Below are 26,609 nucleotides of genomic sequence, written 5' to 3' on the forward strand. Positions count from 1 at the left end.
TATAGAAAAGAGCTTTATTAAACATTTTTTTGATGCTAGATGACCTTTTAATCTAAAAGTCTTTTATCATTTTTTTAATCCTTTAAAAGCTTTGAGCTTTATTTGTATCAATCATTTTTCACATTTCTAAGCCAGATTACTTTCCATAAAAACTTGAGTTTAATTAATTATAATCTTTTTATTATTGTGAGGTATAAGAAACCTTTGTGAGAAACTATCCATTATGAAAGTGTAAATAACACTTAATCTTTTAGAAAAATATTGGTTGTGAGTTATTGAAATGTTAAGATTTGAGCCTTGAAAAAGATCAATAGTGGATTGTTTTCTAATCTAGAAGCCGTGTAAAAGATTAGTGTATCAACAAGATTTCACCAACAAGAAAAGTGTGACTGACTAGTTAATACTTGAATGGTGGTTCAAGAAGTGGAGTAGACAAGATTAGTTAACACCACTATAAAAATTAATATGTCTCTCCACACTTTATTATAGCAACGCAAGATTTCATTAAAATGCCATTGTAGCAATAGTAGAGAGGGTGGTCGAAACTTTGCTTGTATGGTTTTTGTTTACCCATAACGATAACACTTATAGGGGGTGAAATTGAAAATCATTTATAATATGATAGAATATTTATAGATTAAATAATAATAAGGGATGAAATATAAAAAAATGTTGAGGGCTAACCCAATAAAATCAAATAAAAAAAATAAGAAAATAAAAGTTAAAAAAAAAAGAATTAAACAAAAAAAAATAAAACAAAAGTTAAATAAAATAGTATAAAAAATAAGACAACATCAATTTAAAAAAAAGAAAAAAAACAAGGCAAACCTCTTAAATATGATATAATCTCTTAAAGTTACATCCCATGAATTTTTTTATCTAGATTCAATTAAAAAGCATAATTCTCAACTAATTTGATTTCGAAGGATGAGATCAGTAGAAAAATATTAATAAAAAAAACTTGTTAGAGCAACAAAAAAAAATGAGAATAAAAATTGATAGAAAACACTCTAGGATGATGCAATTTAATGAAAAAAAATTATAAATAAAATAAATATCAATTAAAAGAATAAGGATCAAATTTTAAAGATTAAAAAAATGATAGGGGTGAAATTAAAAATATTTGTAAAAACTAAGCAAACCCAGAAAAACATTCTAAACATGGTCAAATGTTAAAAAGTTCACAACCTATGAAACTTTGAATTCAGATCTTGTCAAAAAGTTTATTATAAGCCAATTTAAAAATATAAGTTTTCAAAACTTGTCAAAGCAGTAAAAAATAACAAAAGCAGCCTTGAACGGACCTGGCAGCCAACTCGGGTCAACAAATCAAACACATAACTCAGGACATAAAATTGGAATGACCTTATAAATAGAAAAGCGAAAAAAATACCCGTCGAAAAATTTATTCAAAAAAAATGTTTTAAAAAAAGATGGATGTCGAATCGGACTAATCCTTCAGATTTATCACCTAAATCATGAGATTGGAGTGGCTCCATTAAAGAAAAAACTTGAAAAAAAGAAGAAGTAAGATTCTTAATCAAACAAATATTGAGGGATGAAATTGAGAAAAAAATCAATAAAAAAATAATGCAAAACAAAAAAAAACTAAAAGAATTAGGACTAAATTTGACATAAACATTAAATGAAATTAAATATTTAAGGAAAAGTCAAATGAAATTAAATGTTTAGGGATGAAATTGTAAAAAAACAAATCCATTAAGAAAATGATTAAAAAATATCAATTAAAAGAATTATGATCAAATTTGACATAAAAATTAAATACAAATAAATGCCTAGGGTGGAATTAGAAAAAAAAAACATATCAATTAAGAAAATGATTCAAAACAAAACAAATAACAAATAAAAGAATGAGGATCAAATTTAAAAACAAATTATAAAAATCAAATGATCAAGGATGAAATAAAAAATAAAATCCAATTAGAATTAATTAATATAAATAAAACAATTGCAAGTAAGAGAAGAATGACATAATCAAAAGGAAAAATAAATTGAATGGTTGATATAAGTTTTTACATGGTCAACATGCAATATGAGAAAGAAAGAGAAGGAAAAAAAGAGAGAGGCAATTTTGAACTAAACCATGCCGAATCACTACACATAAGCCACCCAGAGAGGAAGAGGACATTGAGGTGAATCGAATAATGCGGCGAAATCATGGTTATAACCACCGGAGTCAGCCCCGCGCATTGCTAGATGGCGGCGAAATGGCTGATCAATACAAGGCACGCGTCAATTATTTTTTTGTTTTTTTTATTTATACAAAACCAAAAATTCCCTTAAAAATAACCAATAATAACAATCAAATCATGATGAAATTACAACTATATTCCTAGAACCAGATTAAAAAAATCAAAAAGTAAATGTAATGCAATAATTCTACTATTCTATCAAATATAAAAATACAAAAACATTCTCGTCTAGAATATATTAAATTATTTTATTAAAGGTTATATTAAGAATTTTAATGTGCATTAAAAAAATATAATTACTAAAATAATCCAGTACAATCCATATATATATATATAAAATTTTCTGGGTCTCTCAAATTGTTTTTTTCCTCCCTTTTGTTTTTCCACCATCTTTCTCTCTATAATTTTAAGTCTTAACAGAAATAACATAGTTCCCTTAAAAACATATAACAAGGAGAGAAACAACAGCATAGGAGGGGGGGAAAAAACAATACACAACAACATGAGCGATAGCGGCGGCAACTCTATAACGATCCCGGATAATGTCAAGAAAACTATACAAAGCATAAGAGAAATCACAGGGAAAAAACACAGCGATGAGGATGTATACTCTGTTCTTCAAGACTGTTCTATGGATCCTGATGACACTGCGCAGAAGCTCCTTTATTTGGGTATATTTCTGTGACCATGCATTAGGCTTTTGTTTTTATGTTTCATTTCTTCGTGCATTAAGGTTTGATGGGTGTGTTTGTTCTCATTGTGTTTCTTGCTTTTATGATCTGTTTTGGTTATTATTGTAAAGGGTATGCTTGGTTGAGGAGAAAATGGGGAAAGGAGAGAGTTTTGGCTCTTGTATGTGTTACTTTGATTATTGGACGAGCAAAGCTTTGAACTTGAGACTATTCGTTTTCTGGGTTTTCTGGTTTTGTTTGTTTTAAGAGTGTGCATGGGTGCTACTGTTGTTTGCTTCCACAGACTTTCTGAACAAGCTAAATTAGCACTTTATTCCTATCTAGGCTTTGCTGGTTCAGGGTTTTTTTTTGGTGCAACTGGTTGTTATTGAGGCTTTATTGTTAATTTGTTTTGTTCATAGCAAAGAAAGGAGAAGAAAGGGGTAATTTTGATCAAGGATTTATTTTTGGATCATGGGTTTTGCAAGGAAGAGGTTTTCTGGGTTAGGGAGAAAAATTCTTTAGGTAATCTATGTGTAATTTAAAGTTCTTGTTTTCTACAGTCTGACTTCAATATTTTTTTTCCTTTTGTTTCTTTCTTGAAAGATTGTGGAGAAGTAAAACAATTAAAAAGTTGACTCAACTAATCATAATGATAAGTGGAACCCAATTCTTGTTTTCTACGTCCCCTTTTTTTCTTTTTTTCTTCTGTGAGTAACCCAGTTCCTGAGTAATGATAAGTGGAACCCAATATTCGTGTGTTGCTTTGTGTCTTTTATTTTCCTCCTTATAGTAACTCATTGGAGCTTTATTGAATTTAATTTTCACAATATTTATGTAGCTTTTGATTACGTGTGCAACTTTTAAAAATCTGCAAAATCCTTACAAGTTGACTGGACAATCTTAATGTTGAATCTGTGGCGCTTTTACCAAATGATATTATTCATGGCAATCATACCTGCTGAGTTGTTTTAATAAAATGATTAGTTTTGGTTGGCAGATACATTTCATGAAGTCAAGAGGAAATGTGATTGGAGAAAGAGGGTAAGATATATTATTCTTTCAGAAATTTACGCATTCCTTTTTGTCTTTCTTTCTTGGGTTTGTCCATATGGTTTTGTTAACTAGACAATTTTGCAATTCAATTCTTGTATTGTTGCTGATATTGCAGACTCGAGGAAGAGGAGCTAGGGGTGGTCAAGGAAACTTTTCTGGTAAGAATTTCTATCCTGGTTGAGGAAATTGTCATTTTTGGATGTGAAATGTGTACCAAACCCAAGACTAGAAAAATACCTGCACGTGTTTTCCTTTTATTTGGGTACAAGAAATATTCGGTTGTAGTAGTACATCTTAATAAGTTGGAAGTTAGTAAAGAGTCATTATTCCTCTTCTAATGCATTCTAACATAAGATCAATGAGTCAATATGTATGTAATCCCTTGTCCCCCCCCCCCCCCTTTATATCTGAGCTTTATGGGTTTATATATGAAAATTAGATCAGATTTTTGTTTTGTTTCTCATTTTGTTTATGTGGAAATTTTGTATTAATTATGTACTTTTCTTTTCTAGGATTATGATCCCATGCTAGTAAAGTTAAAAGGGAAAGTGTTGGGTTAGAATTTGAGAGGTTGCCCGCTGTGATTGCAGACTGTTTCTCAGTACATGATAAAATTGCTTTCTGAACTGTTTGTCAGATGCTGTTGGTGGGAGGAATGTGGCTACTCGAAGGGAAAATGGAGTTGTTCGCATGACAGACAGAAGTGCTTCAAACTCTTTACACTCTGTGCAGAAAAAAAATAACACTGCAGTGAATCCTGTGACAAAGTAACTACTTTAACACAGATGTTCATTGCACTATGGCATATAACACTCGTGTAGAACTGTTTTCCCATTCTTGCTAATTTATTTGTACAACTGTTACAGAGATTTAACTACCACTTCCTGTGACCCTTCAACTTTATCCAATAGGAGTTCTATTCGCAGCCATGGTCCACAGCTGCCTGCTGCTGCTGATGCAGGTAGTTCAGCTCACACTGTGAAGTCAGATGCTTTCCTACCACCTGCAGCATGTCCACCATTGCCTATGCAAGTTTCTGTCTCTGTAATGCTATCTAAGGAACGAAAGTCCACAACATTTTTTAATGGCCTCCCAGCTTCTACCACTCTAGCATCTGTATCTGGCTCTGTATCTTCTTCTTCAGACCCCATATTGGCCCCTTCTATGACCAGAAATCCTGGTGCTGTTGGTACAATTAAACGCGAAGTTGGTTGCCAGCGGAAAGCTGCTGAACAGAATAATATTCAAGGAAACAAAAAAATTTCTCTTAGTAAATCAAAGGCAGTTGGAAATAATCAGTTGTCTGAATCTCTGCAGCCCTCGACTTTGTCTACATATAATGATTCTTTGGTTGTTAGGTCTTCTGCTAATGATAGCCATTCATCAGAGGAGTTGGCTAAATCTTTAAAAAGTATTGTTTCCCCCCTTGTTACAAGTTTCATTGTTTACCTTTTACCCTCTTACTTTTGGATTTTGAACGTGCTTTTATTTTTGAAGCAGCAGTCTTGTCTGAAGATGCTCAAGTTAAAGTCAGTTCTCAGTTGCTGCCAGAACCATCCATCACTATTGGACATGTTAAATTTCCAAATCACTTTAAAGTCCCTGAAGCGTTAAAAAGTAGTTTAACTTTTGGAAGCTTTGAATCAAATTCTGGACCAGGAAAGGAATATATCAATGGTGGTTTGACTTTTGGAAGCTTTGATTCTAATTCTGGACCAGAAACAAAATGTAGCAATGCTATTGATGTTGACATAAACTCTAGGCTTGCTGTTGAACTGACACATTCAACTGTTGAAAATGCCAGACCTTCTAGGTTGGTGAACATATTATGCATTTTCTAACTGTTTGTCATGTAAATACATGTTTGAAATAATTGATTTTGTAAAGAAAGATATTTATGTTGAAGCATTTTGTGGGATGGCAAACTGGGGATTTTCCAGGGGCATTCTTGATTGTTTTTGTTGGATTGTAAAAATGGTGGCTTTCCAGGGCTTGGGTGGAGTTAGTCAGGTTATGTGGTTATGCTGCATGTGTGCTCACTGATCCTATTATCTAATGAGCTTTTTGTGCCTAAAACAAAGCCTTTAGCCTTTTATTTGCTTTCTACTGTACCTTTTGAATGTTTTGGATCTTTTATATCATACATCTAGGAAATATTTTGAAGTTTTCAGTCATGGTGATATATATATATATATATATATATATATATATATATATATATATATATATATATATGCTTTTGTTTTACATGCAGCAATGATAGTGGATCGTCGCCTATGCAAGTTGATCATTCTTATCAACCAGAGTCTCCTCAACCTGTGGTTGAAAAAGTGCTAATATCAGAGGATAATGATGCACTGGGTGCAGACTCGAAGGTTGTTCAATCAAAGCAGGATGCAATGTTGCTTCCAGAATGCCATCAGAACTCAACTGTTCAAATTTCCCCAAGCTATGGTTTTGGGATCATGCCACCCTTGCAGGCTGCTTACCCTGTACCATTTGTAGGACATGAGACTCAGGCACCGGATGTTTCTCAACTTTCAGGCTTTGTTGTAAGCCTTTGCTCCACTTGCGCTGTTTCATTTATTTGTCATGTGCTATTTGCTCTGGCCATAACATCTGTTGGATTAAAATTTTTAAAGTCAATCTAATATACTACATTAATGTGAAAATATCATGCTGGCACTACTTTGGCATATGAAGATGATAGATTAATGAGTATCTGTCAATGTTGACCTGCAGACACCAAACCTTGCCATGATCTTGGGTGAACAATGGATTAGCTTTATACAATATGCCCTATCCTCTTAGGATATTTTTCCTCTTGGAAATGAACTGTTAAGAGATTGGAGAAACCTTGTATTTTATTCTGCATAACACTCTACACATACACCCACAACCACACATTTTTTTATTATCTGTGTGTGTAAAAGCCACGAGGGTTAAGCTTGCTTTCACCTTTCTTTGCGACAATTTTGTTCGCTTTCAACTTCATGGGAGATGCATATAATGGTATCATCAGATTTCCATAATCTTACAGTGAGCCCATCAATAATAATAATAATAATAATAAAAATTCCTGTTAAGAATGTATTGTGTTTTTCAGCCCCTATTTCTGTGTCCTTTTGTTTGAGATAATGATTCTTGTGCTTAACTTTCATGTCTTTTCTGTTAAATTAATTGGTTCTGTTATTTATCAAATTTCAGGGCGAGAATTCTATGGCTACATCGACTTCAAGTCCGAGTCAATCGATGCAGCACTCTGTTGCTGCTTCTCTGCACCCACTTCTTTTCAGGCCACCATATCCTCCTAACTATCTTCAGTATGGGCATTACTTCAATCCATATTTTTTGCCACCAATGCACCAATTCTTGAGCCACAATGGGCTTCCTCAACAGCCATCGACTGGCAATGCATTTCTTACATCAGCACCTGCTGCTGCTGGTGTCAAGTTCCCGCTCCCTCTTGCACAATTTAAGCCCGGAACTACTGCCAGAAACCCAACTCCAGTTGCACTCCCAACTTTATATGGATCATATGGCTCTTCCCCCATGGGCTTCAATCCTGGTCCAGCTGTATCCTCTGGAAGCTCTGCTGGTAACGATGATCTATCAGCATTTCAGTTGAAGGAAAGAAATATCTACACTACAGGATCACTGGTTGGTTTTACTTTTCGTTTCCATAGCTTAAAGTCTTGCAATGTTTCTTAGTTTTTGTTGTGGCGGTATGAGGAGAAATGTATATGATCTGCCTTACTATTTGCTGCATGGTGAATGGTATTTTTTATTGTTTTCAAGTGCCAAATCAGTGCATTACAGCTATCAATATTAAGTGTATTGCATCATTCTGTCCTTGATTGCTTATTTATTTTATTTTTTATTGGACTCTGCATTAGTTCTTTTAATTTCTGATTAATGATTTTCTTTCTTTTGGTCATGGTTGATGCAGAGCGAAGTTTCATCTTGGATTCCTCCACCTGGGCAAGATATATCCAGCTTGCAGCTCAGTTCCTTGTACCAACTTCACCCTCAGGGACAGCACCTCACCTTCTCTCCTTCACAGGCTGGGCATGGTACCTTTCCTGGATTTTACCCACCAGTGCAAACAATGGCTGCACCTTCAACTGTTAACCAACTCATGCAACAGTCACAGGCTACGCCTGCAACTGCTGAACCTGTGGTACCCCCATCTGGTCCTTACCAGCAGTCTCAACTTACACAGATCAACTGGAACTCTTAACTACTCAAGCATATGAAACATCTATTAATGGCCCCAGCATAAAGCCTGAGACAAGGAAGTGTTAGAGAGCTTGGAAGTGTACATATAAATGCGGCTGCAACGCTTAGGTTAATATGATAGGTGGGGAGGGGATAGAACGCTGACCTTTTTGAGTATCAAAAGGATAGGTTCATGTCTTTTTGCTGCCCTTCTTAATTTGTGCTCTTTTCCCTAGCATCTGTCCTGCTCGGGGTGGACTTCTATTGTTTTCCGGAAGTGTTATTAATTCCATTAGATGATGAAGGAATTTAATAGGTTGAGAGTAGGTGGGATTTATCAATTTTTGCTTTCAAGCGTCGCAACTGTAAATTGAATTTTGAGGAATGGCGAGATATACTACTTTGATTAGTGCACTGGGATGGCACTTTTTTTTTCTTTAATTGATCAGCCTTGATATCTCGGCGCCATTGTGTCTGAAATTAGTCTTAAAACCATGGCATCTGATTTATGAGGCAAGCAGTCAACCCTACTGAATTTGTCTGGGCAGCAAAGAAGGCGGCAGAACATATGAAGATTAAAATAGGCAGCAGCGTGCGTGTGCTGGTTCTTTGTATCATCTGTTTGAGGAGGCTATTTCATTAAATTGTTTTCAGTTGTCAAGAACCTGCGGGTGAAAAACCCCATTAAGCACCACAGAATCACTCTGAAATGGTGCAGACTTGTGTTTTAACCAGCTAAACAAAACAGAGGCTGAACCCAGTGCAAGGAACTCTGAAATGGCCCTCCAGACTGATAGCATCACTCTCCATTGAGGCATTGTTCTTAATTGTCTGTTGAACCACATCTCATGCCATTTGGACCATCCTAGCATCAGCATCAACATCTCCCTCCACGACACACAAGTCATGTCTCTACACTCGACTTTAATTGAACTACACCAGATGCCTGATGAAAGTCATGGGTTTTAAAACAAGAACACTTTTCATAATTTGCCTATTCGGCAAGTGATGCCGAGGTACTCCAGCCTATCTCACCAGACCCATGAAACCATACACTCCAATCGAGGACATCCTCGCTCTTCTTGTAATGATGAACGGCCTTATTCCATTAACCATTTCTCCGGTGAATCGTTGGTATGGTCGTCAACAACGTGGTCGTGGTCTGTCATGCAATACTTGTCCCAATTTTGGATCTTGACAGTCCTGGAACCATTATAGTTTTTAGCCAAATTTACGGTGTCGATTATCGGTAGTTGGGATCATTTGACCAGCTCTTGTCCTCCTTGGAATAACAATGGTGGCAGCAAACAACTTTTGATCTAGTGGTGGCAAAGGTTTTTGTTATTTAGTTCAATTAATTCAGCTATCATGATAGATTCGGCCACTGGTTTTGTTTGTTTTAGTTCTCTTTATACACGAGCTACTCATCACATCACTCCAGATATTAGTGACTTCTTGCATGTGGAATCATGCAGTGATTCAGATCACCATGAAATGGGGGATGGTGACTAACTTTTTATTTCTGATATTGGTCATTTAAAATTTCTCACACCTTATATTTGTCATCTATTTTAGACGTCCCTGAAATAACCAAGTCCGTCCTTACTTTCCGTTCATCAATTTAATGATATCTTTTCTTCTCTCTTTTTTCTGCAATGATTTTTGTCTGGTCAAGGATTGTATTTCATATCCTTTTTTCTGGAACCGTTAGAGATGGTCTCTACCACCTTCATACTCGGTCTTCTCTGCCTAGTCCTCATCCCTTTTCTACTATCCTTGGATCATCTATGCTTTGGCATCATCGGCTTGTCCATCCTCACTTCCGTGCATTGCATCATCTAGTTTCCAACAAACATTTTCTAGTGTTGCCATCTTCTTTCAATCGTGCTGCTTACTACTTGAGCAAATCTAGTAGATTATCTTTATATCCTTTTGAATATATAAGCAATGCTTCTTGAGATTTGTTATTTAGTAATGTTTGAGACCTTTTCTTTACTTCTTGGTGGACGAGTATCGGTTTTTTGTTATCTTTATTTACAATTTTTCTAATTTTATTTGGTTTCATCTTCCACATGTCAAATTCAAAGTCTGATATGTTTATTAAATTTAAAAAACATGTTGAAAGTTCATTTCATGCTTTTATTAAACACATGCAAACTAACTAGGATGGTGAATTCTAAAAACTTAACTCTTATTTAAATAATTCAAGCATTCTTCACCATGTTACTTGCCAGTATACCAATAAGTAAAATGATGATAAAGAACGCCATCATTGGCACATTGTAGAAACAAGTCTTATACTTTTATCCTTTGCATCTTTTCAAACTCCAAAAAAATCCTATTTTGACTCTAGATTACTAGTCTGGCATCTTTATATGTTAGAATCTTAAGTTTTACCAACTTTCTATTCAGTCTTGGTATATCTTTGTAATCCCATGCAAAACACTTTCTATTGTTTTTAAGCACGAAAACCAAAACTTCATTTTCCTTTGGTCTCAACTAAGCACTGATGCAAATTATCTTATTCTTTGATTTTTCTCCAAAGTTTACTTCTTCTAGCTGGTTAGACCCTCCATATTTACTCTTATTTTCTTGAACACTTGGATTTTCTTATGACTCCTACCTTACATTGTTCTTTTTTAATTGTTTATGTTCATTCATAAGCTCTAATTGTTTTATTGTAACCGCTTGTTCTTCTATCTCTCTTTTTTTGTTTATGTTTTTTTTATTCCTTTAATACATGCTCTTCTGTCCTGTATGTCAATAATCTCTAGATAGTCGCATGTACTGCCACTTTTCCAGAATTGTTTCCTACTATTGTTTCACTCCTCAGGGGAGATCTTCCTCTTCCTTCTAGGCTTTTCAAATAGTAAAGGCCTTGCTAGGATTTTACAAATCTTGTCCTTTATTTCTTCAATTCTTATTGATGATGGTTTTGTGCAATTCTAATTGTACTTCATTTTCCTGTATAAAATTATGCTTTTAAATGGTTTATGCATGTTACAAATAACTTGTTGTTTGCATGCACAATTTCAAACTTACTTCCATTCCAAAGTAATAACATATGATGCAGAGTTGAGAGAATACAACCATTTACGTAAATCCAATCCCTTCAAGTAAGATATTATAGCTTGGGACCGTATCCACAACAAAAAATATTATTTAAGCAGCTAAGGAGTCCACTTTTAAACTGACTCATATAATTCATTTAGCTTGTATGATATCTCTAGAGAACCCACTTATCGCTACTCTAGTTGACATTAAGTCCTCCATTATTTTTTCAATTATCTCTAACATACTTAAAAGCAATATATTCATAGCAACACCATCATCAACAAATACTCTCCCTATTTCCTCTCATTTAATTTTAACGCATAAGTATAGAGGTTTCACATGTACAAGCTTATTAGCATTTGGTTTCTCGAACAAAACTTTCATAGCTTCTTTAAACTTTGCTACACCTTTTTCCTTAGCTCCAATATCCCTGACTATTTCTTGCTGGTATACTTCTTGATTAGCTTCCTCTATTATCACTTCATGGGGTATTGCAAAATTGACAACAACATCTCCTTCCAATCATATAACCATACTGTTCTAATTGATAAAATTCCTAGGGATGAGAGTCACCATGTTGCATCCTACCATATTATTTGTGAAGAAATCATCTCCATCATTCAAAAACAAAGTATCAAACATATTGTCTTTCTCATTTTCATAATCAGCTAGATACCTTTCATTAGCACTCACTAGTTTTTTATATTGTTTAGTTGTGTTTTCGTCTGAATTTGTATCCCCATCATTCATTTTAATGACCAGGTTATCAATGGTCTGATTAATGATAAACTCTGGAATTTTCTCTCTACCATTTAATGCTTTTCTTTTCTTCATGTAGTTACAAAGTACATTCACTTTTCTTCTTTGCAATCTTCTCTACATGGTTCTTGTTGCATCTCTCAGTCTTGTTTTTCTTGAATTTTATCAGTTTGCCTTTGTTCTTTGGATCTAACTTCAGTCTAATGTTCTTTTGGACTCCATGGTAAGTCTCTCCTTAAAGATTTATTTTTTTGGATAATCTCTTTCTTGCCTAACTTCTCCTTCAATCTCTTTTAATTCTCATTAGTCTCCATTTGAGAACAAACCAATATGGACTATTTTTCCAAAGTACACCTTGAAGAGGAAACCATGCCTTCTTGCAAGTCTCTTTTAGTATTTATATCTCAAGATGCCAATTCTTTTTTCATAGTTAAACTGCAAACATTGCACATGGTTTTCATAATAAGTTGCATGTTTTTGAATAATTAACACCTTTACCTCTGGTAACTGTGTGACCACATTCCTTGTTCGGGTTCTTTCTGGATAAATCATTTCATCCACGTTCAATCTTTACACTAGAATTAATCATCTTTCTTGCATCATTCTATATCTCAAGAGCCCACTCAAGTTTGTCAACTCTAGAATCTATATTTGTTCCTCATTGAAGCTCATTACTCCTTTCACAACTCTGCCTCTAACAAATCTCCTGAAGTTTACATATTTTTCAGTAGCATGGCTTGTTATTATATGCCATTTGTAAAATCCTTCAATGTCTCATGATTTGTTTATTGTCGTGAATCGAAGTATTTGATGTGCTACTAAGGAATCAAACAACTCATTTGCTATAACCATCGTAAAGGTGGCACTTTGGAAAAATAAAATATCATTAGCAATGGTTGTCATATTAACTAACAGTGCATTAACTTAAAGAAAAGGGTTTTCATCTATTGCTATTGTTTCATTTCTGTCAGGGAACCTTACATGCTTTGACTCCATCAAATCATGAATTACATTTCTAAATATTACACAATTCTTTGTGGAATGGCTAATCACCCCATGCCATTAACAATAATTCTTCCCTTTGAATTCTTTATCATGCATTTGTTTATGTTTTCCTTTAATTTTAATCCTTTTGTTTGTTAACAACCAATAAAAATTTACATCAACTTGATTTATGTCAAATGAATAATGTTTTTCTTCATTTGATCTCAAAGATCTTAAAGCTTTAACATTCTTTTTTGTTAATGCATCACAAACTATTGGCTCGCCATTTATGAACTCCGTAACATCTATATATTAAGTGAAATAATATATATCCTTGAACTCCATCCTTTTGAATTTCTTTCTCAATTCCTACTCCAGACCTTGTTGTACAATTGTTACAAATTCTTTTTTCAGGAATCCTAGACCAACACTTTCTTCTAGCCTCCTTGAATCTATCTAAATATTGTTTCACAGTCTCTCCAGGATATTGTTTTAGTTTTACTAGGTCTACCAACACAAACTTTGGTTCTGCCTTAGAAAAGTGTGTTTAGAATATAATTTGCATGTCGTTCCAACATTGAACAAATTTTGGTGGTAAATCTATATACTAAATGAATGCATTTTCTATTAATGAATTTGGAAACAACCTTAACTTTAGAAATTCAGAATCAGCAGCTTCCCTACATTGATAAATAAATCTAGCTATGTGTTCTAGAGCAGATATTGTCCCTTGACCATTGAACAACATAAAGTTCGAGAATTTAAAATTGATGGGATAAGGGTACAATCTATCTGTATAGTTTAGATAGGGTCTCTCATGGGTTGGTCTATGAGTTTGTTGAACCCTTGGACCATAAGCCTGTTCAACTACTATTAAAATATTTTTTGGATTAATCTTATCTAATAGGGTATTCAACTCTGGATTGCCTGATATTGTTTTTTTTTTCGCCCATGTTTTTTGGCAAAATATCTTCATGATTTGTAATCTATTCTAGATTCTGAATATATTTTAAATTGCTTCCAACTTCTTCTATAGCCACATGTTTTGCTAAATCTATTCTAGATTCTAGTGAGAAGCAACTTTTTTAATTGAATTGTTTTGACTAAATTGGCTTAGGATTTGTTTTTTAAAAGTTTGGTTCCTTAACCTCCTTCTTATCTATGTGATTTTAACTTTAACTACCACCTATTTAGATATCTTATTAATTGTTATGATTAAATTTAGATATTATTTCATCATTTTCACTTCTTATTTTTGCATCTATTTTAAGATTAACATATTCTAATGTTTTGATGACTTCTTGGAAAGAAACTTTATTAAAGTTATGTAGTTTTTTAAAACTTCCTACTAAATTCCTTTCAAAGCTTCGTACTAGATTCCTTTCACAAGTTCGCCTTTCTTTAACACTGGACTCTAGCACATCATAAGTTCTATCGATTGCTTACTGGTTTCGGGTTTATAAGTTCTGAGAACTTGATAAACTGTAATACAATAATTTGAATTTAAGTTTAATAAAGTTGCATACGATCCAAATGGTTAAAAACTCTCTTTAGGAATGTGTTTTGGGAGAAGATAATAGTGCAATTGTTTTGTTTTGTTTTGTTTTTTTTATAATTTTAATACACTTATTAGTTAATTAATGAAGGTTTCATTTACATAATTAAAAAAGGGAGTTAGTTTAAGTTCTATTTGTATCACGTGAAAGGATATTTTTTATGTCAATATTTGGTTGAATTCAGCCTTAGAATTAATGGTTAAAAAAAAAAACAGGATTAGACCATATATTTATAATATTCTCGTTGAATATATCAAAATGATAATATTCTCGTTGAATATATCAAAATGGACATCTCATCTACTTTCAGAGTGCTACCTGGAGTATGACACGTGGATTGCTTGCGTGTCAATATATTTAAATCTTAATCAATAAAATCATCTTGATATATACTAAAGACTTAAAATCACGGATTGGTTCTGCTATATATGCATAAAATAAATATTGATAAAAGAGAAAAAAATATATGAGAAATGTTTTTCAACTAAATACTATGATTAGCATTTTTCTGACATGTGTTTGTTATAAATTCTTTTTTCTTACGCCAAAAGAAAGCTCATGCGTATTGAATTTTTTTGTATCATGATTATTCAATAATATTTTTTTTTAAAAAAAGAAGAATAATTTGGGTATTTTTAAATAATATAGAGTTTTGTTTTATTTTGGTATTTTTACCTTTTTTTTCATAATCTTTATTTTTTTAATTTCAATTTGATTTAATTTTATTTTTCAGAATTGGTTTGAAAGTAAATTAGTTTTGGTATGTTTTGTTATATAATAATAATAATAAAAAATTTAGCTATATTTTTTCGATTCCATAATTTAATAAGAGATATTTTATGTTTTTCAATTTTATTTTTAATATGAAGTTTTTATTTATTTTTATTTTTTAATAAATAAAATCAGGATAATTTCTACATGATTTAATTTAAAATATATATTAAAAAAATAATCGGGCTGGGCCTTTTTATTTAAAATGTTATAATAAGTTTTATAAGAGTATAAAAAAGTGTTCAATAATTTAAATAAAGTTATTTTAAGATTAAATATTTTTTGATTTAAGCCTCGGCCGAGAGCTTGGTAAGTAAACTAGCAGGTACTCTTAAGTGAAGAACAAATATGACGCGTGCGTCATCATGCGGTGTTGGTTTTTCTTTTAACCATAGAAATGATTAATGCGTTGACCACCTCTACCCATCGTTAATGATTATGCGTTGACCACCTCTACCCCGTGTTTAATTTTCACCTAAATAATGAGTGGCGAAGCAGGGAGCCTCCGCCTTGGCTGAGCCATCAAACTTCTTGAATATTTCAATCACTATGATTATATGGATGAAGAGATAAAGCCAGTTGCAGGATGTTCATTCATTCAAGGCAGCCAGAAACCGCAGTAGTGGATGTAGCAGGTTCGCTATGTTTTTGCCTCAACCTCTCGGATTTATTTTTAAAGAATCTGTTTATTATTGTGTTTTAAAAATATTTAATTTTTTTTAATTATTTTTTTTTCTAGTTTTAGATTATTTTGATTAAAGATAAAAAAAATATTATCTTAATAAATTAATAAAAAAACACTTTTAAAAACAATCAAAAATCTGTTTGCCGCGGTCTAGAAATACTGTGTCCAAACGGATTCAGCTCCGACCGCTTGCGATCCCGCTTGAGCCACATGCTGCAACATCCTCGCGAGACATAAGACTTGAACCAGATGCTGATCTCCGGTCCAACGCTTAGTTTAAACCATGCTACTGAATTATCCGTCCATGTTCTTTGCTTGTGTTAGAAACACAGAAAATAATTGGAGAGAGTCGGTTTTGACCATTTGTTCTTGCCTTTTGCCTTCTGGTTTTCCTTTGTTTAGTGGGAGCTTGTTATTTCTATGCTCTTATCAATTAGAAATTAGGGGATGCTTTGTTTCTCTTCACTCCATAAACCAGATATGAAGAACAGAAGAATTGCGCAAATAAAAAAACCCACAAAACTCATAGAAGGAGATTCTCATAAGAATATAAACCTTGACAACTAGTTTTGTTCTATAACTTTCTGTCATCCTAGTTCTTGTCATCACCAACTCAGAAATCTGATGATACCCAATTCATTATTCCATTCTGCAAATAGAGAAATCAGTTTATCCTGTGCCAAACTCGAATCATGAACAACTTTCATTAACAATAAAACCACAGAAATACAGTGCTTCCATAAACATAATTCTATGTTTTTTTTTTCTTTGCGCAGTACTTCAAACCTCACAGTTACTAGAGCCTCCGCAAAGATCTAAGAAACTATACATAGCAAGGAAAAAAAGCAAGAGCAGAAAATATGATCCCAGATAACATTAGAGAAGCTAATGTCAAAAATGGCACCCACAACAAAGAAAAAAGAAGCACAGGGTAATAACCAAGACAATAGCCTCTAAAACAGAGACGAGCTTGAAAATCAAATCATCGAGAAAAGAAAGCTGTATGTTAAGCCTTTTCCACTTAAAAGCAGAACCGATAAACTTTAATCTCCATCCCCATGATTCCTTCAACTTTAACCTCCTAAACAGCCATATTTTCCACTTCTTGCTGCTTTTGCTTCCCCTGCTGCTATTTCCACTCCTTCCTATATCCCCTTCCATTCAAACTCTCTATCTCTAAAAGGGTTTCTGGCCTTCTCTCTGTAATATGTGATCTGTTGAGAGAATGAGGAATGCGAGTGCTGGTTATATTGGAGAGGGAGATCACGTTCGTTTTTTTATTAATGAAAACCTAACGGGGAGAAGTAGGGCTGTTCTTATATATATATATATATATATATTTTATGGGGCTGTTGAGGGTATTTTGATAATTACATATAATGAGGACTAGCTGACACGCGTTTTGATTGATTTTTGTAATTGAACATATTGCTAGGTCGATGGATAATAAATATATTGATGTATTTAATTTTGCTTTCAATACTTTTATTCCAAGGAAAAAAGCATCCTTATCATCAACAGTTTTCTAATGGCCATCCACTACCATTGTAATGATTCATTTATTACATGTATCGTAAACAGATGAAACAAATATCTACTGGATCCGAGTTTTCGTACCTTAATTTTTCGGTTCATGTTTATATCACCTGGAAGCATGATATCAAACTCAATTTGGGATTGATCCCTATAAGAGATCGGATCGCGAGTTGCATGGCTCAACCTTAAAAAATAAAATAAAAAATTAAATATTTCATATTTTATATAAAAAAATTAAAAAACAATTTATATGAATATAAGTTATATATTTTATAAATAATGAAGTTTAAAAGAATATATTAATTTTTTTTATCTCATATTAAAAAAACATAAATTTTTTTATTGTGAATATAGAATATATATACTAAACGACTTTAAATCTTACATTGAAAAAATAGCTTTTTTTCTTGGAAACATAAAGTACATATACTAAAAGGTTTCAAATCCCACATTGAAAAAATAACTTTTTTATTGTGATTTTTATTGTGAACATGAAGTACGTATACTAAAGGGTTTCAAATCTCACAATGAAAAAATAACTTTTTTCTTGTGAACATAAAATATATATACTAAAAGGTTTCAAATACTTCAAATCTCACATTAAAAAGATATTATATTATCCTTTTAAGTTGAAGTATTTAAATCAAAAAGTTTTTTATCCCATATTAAAAAAACATAACTTTTTTTCTTGTGAATATCTATATACTAAAAGCTTCAAATCCCATATTAAAAAAATAACTTTTTTAGAAACATAAAATATAATTCAACATTGAAAATATAAAATATTTTTCTAATATTTATATAATAAATTTTGAAAAGAGTTAATAGTCAACTAAAATAAATATGAAAAAAAAGGGTATAGGAGAAAAACAACATTAAAAAAAAAAAACAGGTCTCATCCGGGTTCACCTGGATCATGAATCAACCCCACAAGTTTTTACATTGGCCGGTTTTTTTACCTTGCTCATACCAGTTCAATCACTAGATCGACCTATCGAGCCGATCTGAATCCGGATTTAGGGAACGTTTGGTACTGCGTTTGTACCTGCGTTTCCTTAAAATTTGAATTTTTTTTTTTGCTAAAATTGAGTGCGGTTTGTACTTTTTGGATCGTTTTGATGTGCTGATGTCAAAAATGATTTTTAAAAAATAAAAAAACATCATTGGCATACATTTCGGCACGAAAAGCTATTTGAAAAGCACCCGCAACCACACTGCCAAACACGCTCTTAATATCTATGCCTAAAAGCTTATGAAAGCATTTATGAGTGTGAATAATGAAATATTGTAACCATAATAAAGTACTAATTAAATCCATATTATTAGCTACTCGACCAAATTTATCCTGGGACCTGTTTAAGGTAACAGGCAGCAGCAGGATCTTAATGTTGCCCCGCTTAGAATACTGACAGCAGGCATGTGAGCGGAAAAGAAAGCAACCATGCTTGAAATCTCATCTCCTTGTCCCTAGCACCCAACAGGATAACAAAGGAAAGAAAGAGGTTCAGAGCATAAAAAAGGGAGCCAAAGAGCCTGAGGCACAGACATGAGCAGCCACTGCCATGCATGCTCCCATAAAGTGATGTGATGTCCACTTGGGTCACTTTAAGAGGATTACAACTTGGATCCAACTGTATATTGAATTATAAAGACCTACATACCGCGCTGACACTCCACTACCTTATGGGACTGCAAAAGGTTAGAAAAGCACCATGCATGCATGATCATGACATTAATGTCTCTAAATTCCCAGCGGATGAAGCATTGAGAATCGCACCGCGGAGCATTAGGGGACACTAAAGCATGTCGAAAGCATAAAGGGGGAGAATATAGGGCAGAGTAGCAGATTTTTCAGGAAGCCATTGCCCGCACAAATTAAATCCATTAAACATACAACCTAGATCTGGCACCGAATAAAACCGATGTCTATAAGCAAATGCTCAAACAACAAGATCCGTATGAAGCTCTCATAAAGGAGGAGCATAGCATTTAGTTATATTTAGAGTACAACACGAAATAAAACCACAATAGCTGTAACATGCTGGACATAATAACTGACAGGCAGGAAAAAGTACAGATACTACAAGTTTATTCGAACGCCCCCACTCTTCCTTCTATTGAAGAGTGCACAGTAAAACGTTTTATAGAAGAATTCAAAGGACTAACCACTATGCCATCACTATGCAGCGCCCCTATGCTAAATAGTTGGGGAAGGTTGAACACTTCGTGAGCTGCCAATACCCTCCTCCGTCTAAATTCCAACCTAACACGAGAGAGGAGACAACCAACTTGAGAACAGGATGCGGATGTGTTAAAAATAAAGCACCTTTACCACGGAGATCAAGTTCAAGTTTAGTTCTTGAAATTGCTAACCCCAAGCTTTTGCACTTCGACTTTGAGAGATTTGAGGTACCTGACAGCTTCATCTAGAACAGTAACAGTATTCATTTGGTCGCCACCGGGTACAATCCCTCTCAATGTCTTCACCATTGTCTTCATTTTCTGTCGTTTCCTCTCACTGTTAGAGCTGCTACCACTGCTTGAGCACTTCTGGACAGAAGATCCATTTTTCATGGGTTTTGCACCATAACTGGAGCAAGAATCGGAATCGGGGGAGCTACTTCCATAATTTCTGCAGGTGCGTGCGGTGCTGACCTCTTCCCCATCACACTCTTCTGGTTCTTCCTCTTCCAAACTCATTAAGGCATCAATATCATCTGAATCTTCCTTCAGAGATGATGAAATTTCTCTTTCAACATTGTAGGTGTCTGTCCTTTCAAAATTCTCTTGGATGTAAGTTGCATGGATATTAAATCCAGGACCACCATGATTGTGGGCAACTGCAGGATTGTACATAACCTGGCTTCGGTGATCAGCTTGATCAAAAATAATGAAATTCCTCGGACAAATCTCTGAAGATTGAAATTCAATTCCATGCACAGGCATCAAGTGCTTTGCAGCTAGAGGTTGAACTGCAGCAAAAGTAGTTGCGACTGGAAAATGCATGTTATTATTGTCAACTTGATTTGTAAGTGGGGGCATTGCCTCTTTCGAGCGGAAGTATCGATCACTATGCATCGGATGCTTGTCTTTAACCAACAATTTTGCAATAGTAATGGATTTTGGGTCTCCTATTGGCAATTATTCAGTATTCAATTGATGAAGATCTAAACCGATGAAAAGACTATATAGCAAATCAAGTTACTGCCATCCTGGCATAAAAGAGCTGCCTATCCAAAATGAACCACCAGAATCAAATTCTTTATGTCTAATGTATAACCAACAAAAGCCGTCCCAAATCCCAGTGACCGGAGCTTTGTAAGACTAGACTACGTAACAGGCTTAAGTAACTGGCGGAAATACTCAGCCTGAAATAACAACAGAAATTTTTCATATATTAGTTGGGCGTATCAATGGACTCCATTTCAATTGCATAATCCAAAGTTAAGGTTAAAGAGAAGTAAACGGGAAGCCATGAATAAAAGCATCCATATAGAGGTAGAACAGCCAAATGACTATTATTTCATACAAAGATATGATACTGCCAGATAAAATGAAAGACTCAAGCACATCCTTCTAAACTCAGGTAAGATTTACAGTTGATTTAGCAAAAGCAACTGATTTTTCCCATTACAGCAGATAATGTTTCTAAGGAGAATAAGATTCCAAGATGCAATACCCGTTGGGACACAACAACCCACTCAACAACTGGAAAACAAAATTTATCAATCAACAAACTAAAGAGCAGCTACTTTGTAGCATACAATATTCGCTTCAGAAAGAAACAAAGATCACAGCAAATTAGCATAAAATGAACAGAGGAAGTCTTGTATTCACAATGAGTTCCCTAGAACTTGGTTCCTTAGTTTACCAATCCTAAACACAAGGAGAGGACGAAAAAAAAATGCTACAAAAGATAAGCAAAGGCTTTTCAAGAAAACAGAAATACAAAATGTGAGTGATTTAGAATCATTCTCTTGCTGTTAACATCATCTGAACATGAGCACCTTATTCTATACCACCAGTAAATTTACAAAGGTGCTGTTTTTACTCCATGTGTCATAAACAACACGAGGAGACTTAAGAATATTTACCTCAAAATAAATGCCAAGTGAAGGAGGAAAGTGCAACAATATTTCAAAGCAAAATGCAGCTGCTATATTACCTGACAAATCTGCATCACTTGATAATACGCAGTAATCCCAACGCTAATTTTAATCTCCCCTACTTCCTTCACAGCTCGATATCTCTTTATGGTTACCGCAATGTACATTCTCACTCCTAAACACCACTTTTGAATTCAAAGCACCCTAAATACAAGAGTTTCTTCAGAACTTACAAAACAATTGCCTGCTGCAGTAAATAATGGGCTAATATTAAAGAAAATACAGAGGGGGAAACAAGAAAAATAAGCATCGCAATGGAATTTGGACTTTCAAAATTAACATTTCAACCAATCAATTGTAACGTTTAACCTTTCAAACATCCATTTTGTAAGAATCGTGATAAGGCATAAACTTTTGTCAAAAGGTATGGTAAAGGATAAACTTGAAATAATTTCCTATATCCTCCTTAGTTTCCATAGCCAAGATTTAAACAAGGAAACAGGCGTCAAAATGAGAGAGTCTCACCACAAAAACAAACAAAATTACAGTATGACACGAAAGAAGACCACCAAGCGAACACAGTTCCTGCTATAGTTCACAAAAGAAGAAGTCCACGGCATGTTGTTCTCCTCCAAGTGTAAAAAATAAGAATTTCCCCTGCACTGTCGATACTGATCACATAATACATAAATAAATACAAACATTAAATGTTATTATTATTTAGTAGATAAATAATCAAGATGAAGTGCGATATCAATCTATAATGAATCATAAACACCAAAGAGAATACAGCCCCATGTCAAAATTCATAGCAAGGTTTGAGCAGACAAAACAAATCCTCTACTAAAAATCAAAAACATGTAAGTTCCCTTCACTTTCTTCAACGTTCTTAGCAGCAAACAAGCAGAGCATAACGCCCCAAAAAAAGATCAGAACAAAACCAGCTAAAATTCCAAAACTGACACAAAAAATCATAGTAGTATACATCAAAGAAAAAGAAAATCCTAGCTTGTAAGGACCAAATCAGTAACCTAAAAGGTTTACTTCAAAAAAAAAAAAAACCTGCCAATCCTTGCATAGCCAAAGTACAGAAAGAAAAAAATTTAAATGAAACAAAAACATATATGTATATATATAGAAGGGTAAATGTTTGGATACAAAACCAAAGGATTTTAATCTTACAAGAATACAAAACAAACCCACTAGATCCAAAGCTCAGAATTGAAGATCTGTAAGAAGAAAATTTTACCTAAAGAAACAGATAGAGAGAGAGAGTGTGTGTTTGAGAGTGAGAGAGATGGAGATGGAGGAAGGGAGAGTAGAAATGCAGAGCCAGAAACTTCGACTGGATTTTGTATCTCTGTCTGGTGTCGAGAGAGAGAGAGAGAGAGGATTTTTATTGTACTGACAATATAAAATTGAAAATTAAACATTATTTGTACCTGTTTCGCAGCATAAATTATATTAAAGTTAAAATTAAAAATTAATATTTTACGAAACTCTAAATTGCTTAAGAAACTCTGTGCCCGTACTCATATATTACTATTCACTCCTACAATAAAATTATTTTTTTCTTTATTTATTGAGAATATTTAGAATCTGTTTAAAATTATAGTGCAAATTATATTCCTTTAAATTTTAATTTTTTTTTATTAAAAATTATTATTTTATTTTTTATATTTTTAAATTATTTTGATGTGTTGATATTAAAAATAATTTTTAATATATTTTTAAGTGAAAAATATTTTAAACCGCAATCATTATTACAATTTCAAACAGATCTTAATATCTTTGATTTAGGAGTAATTCAATCTTTTTTAATTATTTATTAGTTATTAAAAAAATTAGTGAGAATATATGCATCATTTCAAAATAAACAATAAAATAATTAATTTATTCTTAAAGTAAAGAAAAATTAGAGCTACTAAATTGATAACAGTGTTTTTGTAATTTCATTTACCCCTAGAATTAGGAAAACTTTGGCCATCCACATAAGGGCATGTTAGTCCTTTCATAGAGTTTTTTTTCCCATAAATTCTAGATTTATTGAGGGCATTTTAATTTTTTCTTGATAAATTAATATTTAATTCTAAAAAGTTGCTGGCATTTACAGTTTATACGTTAGTGTATGAGAGGTATCTTGCGATTTGAGCAGCTTTTGCAATACCTTCTAGTGGCCAAACTTGTCATTTCACCATGTCATTAAAAATGTTGTCATGTCCTCTTCTTTCTAGTATGGTGCGTGGCAACAAATGATGAGTGGTTTATTACTAGTGGCAATTTTGTTTTCTTTTCTTTTCTTTCTCTTACTTAAAAAATACATGTTATTCCTCTTTGTTTTTTTGTGTTTTAGTCCTTATTCTTTTTTTTTAACCCTTTTAAAAAAGTTTTGTTTGTTTCTAATTTAGTCATTCATTTATAATTTAACATACATTACTTTTTCTAATTCAATCCTTATTCTTTTGATTCCTATTTTTTTTTCTTTGGCTTTTTTTATTAAAGTTTTATTAATTTTCAATTTCAACCTTCAATCAAAATTTATGGTGTACCTTTTTCAATTTGATCCTCATTCTTTTGATTTTTTTTCCTTTTTAAAAAATTATTTTCCTTTTCAACATAACCCTCAATTCAAAAGATTTTGGTTGCCCTCTCATTTATTTCTTATTTTTATTTTCACCCTCATTCTTTTAATTATATTTTTTAATTTTATATCCTTTTGTATAATTGATTTTTTTTCCTTACTCCACCCTTCAGATTTGTTGGGGATTGAATTTCGTGGTTTTTTTTTTATGATACTTTCAGTCTAATGACCTAAGTTACATGTTTTGAAATGTTAACACTGGTCGATAATCTTTTTTTAGCTTATATTTTTTTTTTATTTCATTGTTATTTTTTTTCAATAAGTAAAAATAGTTATAATCCAAGTTATTAAACTAGTTACAACTTATTAAACTCAATCGAGCCTATGACCCAAGTCATTTGTTTTTCTTATTTCTTTTAAACGTGCTTGCATGCCTAAACTATCAAAGTCTTTTTCTTATTTTTTTAATTCCTTTTATTTTATTTTAATCGATAACTTTTTATGTCTTTTTTAAATATCTTTTAAATTTATGTTTCAATTAATATCCCTCCTCTATACTTTTTAATTTTCTCTTATTTAGCCTGTTTTGAATAAAGGTTTTTTTTAAAATTATTTTGTATGTATTTAATTTTTTAAGATATTATTTTGATTCATCTATAAGTTTTTTTAGTGTTTTATATAGATGGACTTTATTTTTAGAAATAATTTTTTTATTTTTAGATAATATTTATAATATGTGCAATCTTGCATGATATTTTTTTTCCTTTTATTTTGTTCAATCAGTTTTATATGTGTCTATTTTTATTATTATTTAATTGAATAAAAAATTGATCTCAATAAATAAATTCAGTAAACACAACTGAATAAATGTCTTATGTTGCGAGATCAAATATCTTGATTTACATCTATCTCTTGTTTTTTCTAGTTTTGCTTTTAGTTATCTTTAACAAATTTTTTATTATTTATTTACACAAATGATTGTCAATTTATTTAATTAGATGCTTGCATAAGGTTTTCAATTTATATTTAGAATTTTGTATATAAAAGAAAATACATTTCAAAAAAGATTGCAAATCCATTTTAAAAAAAATATGACTTGCAACGGAGCGTGGGCTAAATAACTAGTTAAAAACTAATACCCCTCAGTGTTTCACTTTACATTAAAAGATATATTAGTTCTATTGTTACCCATTTTTGAAACCATATATATATATAAAGAAAAAGAAAAAAGAAAAGAGAAAAGAAAAGAAAAGGCCCAAAACAATGCCGTTTTGAACGACACTATTCTTCTTCTTCCCCTTAATTGGTCAAAAAATTATAAGTAATAAGATCAAGGATAAACACTCCATATGAAAGAAATTGAAAATGAATTAACTTGAAATTTAAATTGCATAATCAAAACTAGAATACATCAAAGCCCTAGAAAAATAACTTTGGTTCATAATAAATCTAAAATAAACCATGTTCTTATTATAATTCATCAAAGGAAAACTAAGGAGAATAATAAAACTCGTTTGCTTGGAATTGGTTGACGAAACATTCCACGACAATGTCTAGTTTCTTTTGGTTCTCCCTTCCTCTTGTTCTCTAGTTTTAATGGTAAAAGAACCTCTTTTTTTTTATTCATATCTGATCATGGTCTCTCCTCTTGGTCTCCTCCTCCTTTGGTCCCTAATCTCCTTTTATTTGTTTCTTGATTTTCCTTCAAAAACTAGCAGGTTACGACTCTTGACTTCAAACCCTATATTTGCTAACATAATGAATTATTTTGAGAAAGTCATAGACACAAAAGTTGTAGATCACCCTCTTATCATTTTTAGGAAACTAAGATAGTATAATTATGATATTTATAGAGAAATTTATGTTTGATTTACCCATATGTATTCCTAAAATTTCGGGTACTAAAATTTCTTATTTTTACAACAAGAAATTTCATTCTTACTTCTCTTCTTTACCAAGACGTGTACACCACCTCTTCAAGATAAAATTCCTCATTTAATTAGCTTTTAAATGAGATTTCATAAATTTAATTCTTCCTACATATAAATAAAAATAAATAATTAAAAACTATATAAAATAGAATTATTTAAGATAAACTAGCATACAATTAAAAGTAATAATAGGTAAAAATCATATAAAAATCAAGAACATCATTGACTACCTAGTCAAGTTCCAAATAAAGCTAATATGAAGATATCAAATTGAAAAACAAAAAACTGAGGGACTGAAATTAAAAAAAAAAAAGACATGAACTTTCCTCGTGGCTGTGTAAATCAATCCTTGATATTGAAAAAAAAAGAATTAAATATTTTTTTAAGCTCCGAATTTAGTCCCTAAAGTTTTAGTTATTTTAAATCAATGAAATTGATTTTTTTTTTTTGCAAAACAAAGCGACAAAACATTTCCTCGATACCCTAAG

General features: G+C 32.4%; 3 protein-coding genes across 12 annotated transcripts; 1 reads left to right on the top strand and 2 right to left on the bottom strand.

The window, feature by feature from the left end:
- The first annotated feature begins 2,604 nt into the window (after positions 1-2,604).
- LOC133702661 (GBF-interacting protein 1-like) lies at positions 2,605-8,572 on the top strand. Of its 5 annotated transcripts, none has more exons than XM_062126966.1 (9): positions 2,605-2,884; positions 3,885-3,928; positions 4,056-4,098; positions 4,578-4,707; positions 4,807-5,351; positions 5,438-5,753; positions 6,195-6,492; positions 7,148-7,600; positions 7,890-8,572. In XM_062126966.1, exons 1-9 carry the CDS (start codon positions 2,716-2,718, stop codon positions 8,178-8,180), a joined length of 2,289 nt encoding a protein of 762 aa, XP_061982950.1. In that variant the 5' UTR covers positions 2,605-2,715; the 3' UTR covers positions 8,181-8,572. The 5 variants fall into 5 exon arrangements, with proteins under 5 accessions (XP_061982950.1, XP_061982952.1, XP_061982953.1 ...); XM_062126968.1 differs by having other exon boundaries at positions 5,444-5,753; XM_062126969.1 differs by having other exon boundaries at positions 4,852-5,351.
- Positions 8,573-16,635: 8,063 nt separating this feature from the next.
- On the bottom strand, positions 16,636-17,271 carry LOC133703918 (uncharacterized). The gene has a single exon (XM_062128665.1). It carries the CDS (start codon positions 17,126-17,128, stop codon positions 16,859-16,861), a length of 270 nt encoding a protein of 89 aa, XP_061984649.1. The 5' UTR covers positions 17,129-17,271; the 3' UTR covers positions 16,636-16,858.
- A 2,136-nt stretch (positions 17,272-19,407) lies between these two features.
- LOC133703473 (transcription factor bHLH144) lies at positions 19,408-23,032 on the bottom strand. Of its 6 annotated transcripts, none has more exons than XM_062128016.1 (4): positions 22,859-23,032; positions 22,135-22,266; positions 21,669-21,856; positions 19,408-20,871 (listed from the first exon to the last, which is right to left on the bottom strand). In XM_062128016.1, exon 4 carries the CDS (start codon positions 20,579-20,581, stop codon positions 19,856-19,858), a length of 726 nt encoding a protein of 241 aa, XP_061984000.1. In that variant the 5' UTR covers positions 20,582-20,871; positions 21,669-21,856; positions 22,135-22,266; positions 22,859-23,032; the 3' UTR covers positions 19,408-19,855. The 6 variants fall into 6 exon arrangements, with proteins under 6 accessions (XP_061984000.1, XP_061984002.1, XP_061983997.1 ...); XM_062128018.1 differs by having other exon boundaries at positions 22,135-22,271; XM_062128013.1 differs by having other exon boundaries at positions 21,669-21,813; positions 22,135-22,280.
- Positions 23,033-26,609: the final 3,577 nt, after the last annotated feature.

Source organism: Populus nigra, chromosome 9, assembly GCF_951802175.1.
Source record: "Populus nigra chromosome 9, ddPopNigr1.1, whole genome shotgun sequence".
NCBI classification, from domain to species: domain Eukaryota; kingdom Viridiplantae; phylum Streptophyta; class Magnoliopsida; order Malpighiales; family Salicaceae; genus Populus; species Populus nigra.

Excerpts from the sequence above, each read along its gene's own strand:
- LOC133703918 (XM_062128665.1), bottom strand. The coding sequence starts at position 17,128 with ATGGAAGGGGATATAGGAAGGAGTGGAAATAGCAGCAGGGGAAGCAAA.
- LOC133702661 (XM_062126966.1), top strand. The coding sequence starts at position 2,716 with ATGAGCGATAGCGGCGGCAACTCTATAACGATCCCGGATAATGTCAAG. Across the intron at positions 5,352-5,437 it reads GTTGGCTAAATCTTTAAAAA|CAGCAGTCTTGTCTGAAGAT; the intron begins GTATTGTTTCCC and ends TTATTTTTGAAG. Across the intron at positions 6,493-7,147 it reads CTCAACTTTCAGGCTTTGTT|GGCGAGAATTCTATGGCTAC; the intron begins GTAAGCCTTTGC and ends ATCAAATTTCAG.
- LOC133703473 (XM_062128019.1), bottom strand. The coding sequence starts at position 20,581 with ATGCATAGTGATCGATACTTCCGCTCGAAAGAGGCAATGCCCCCACTT.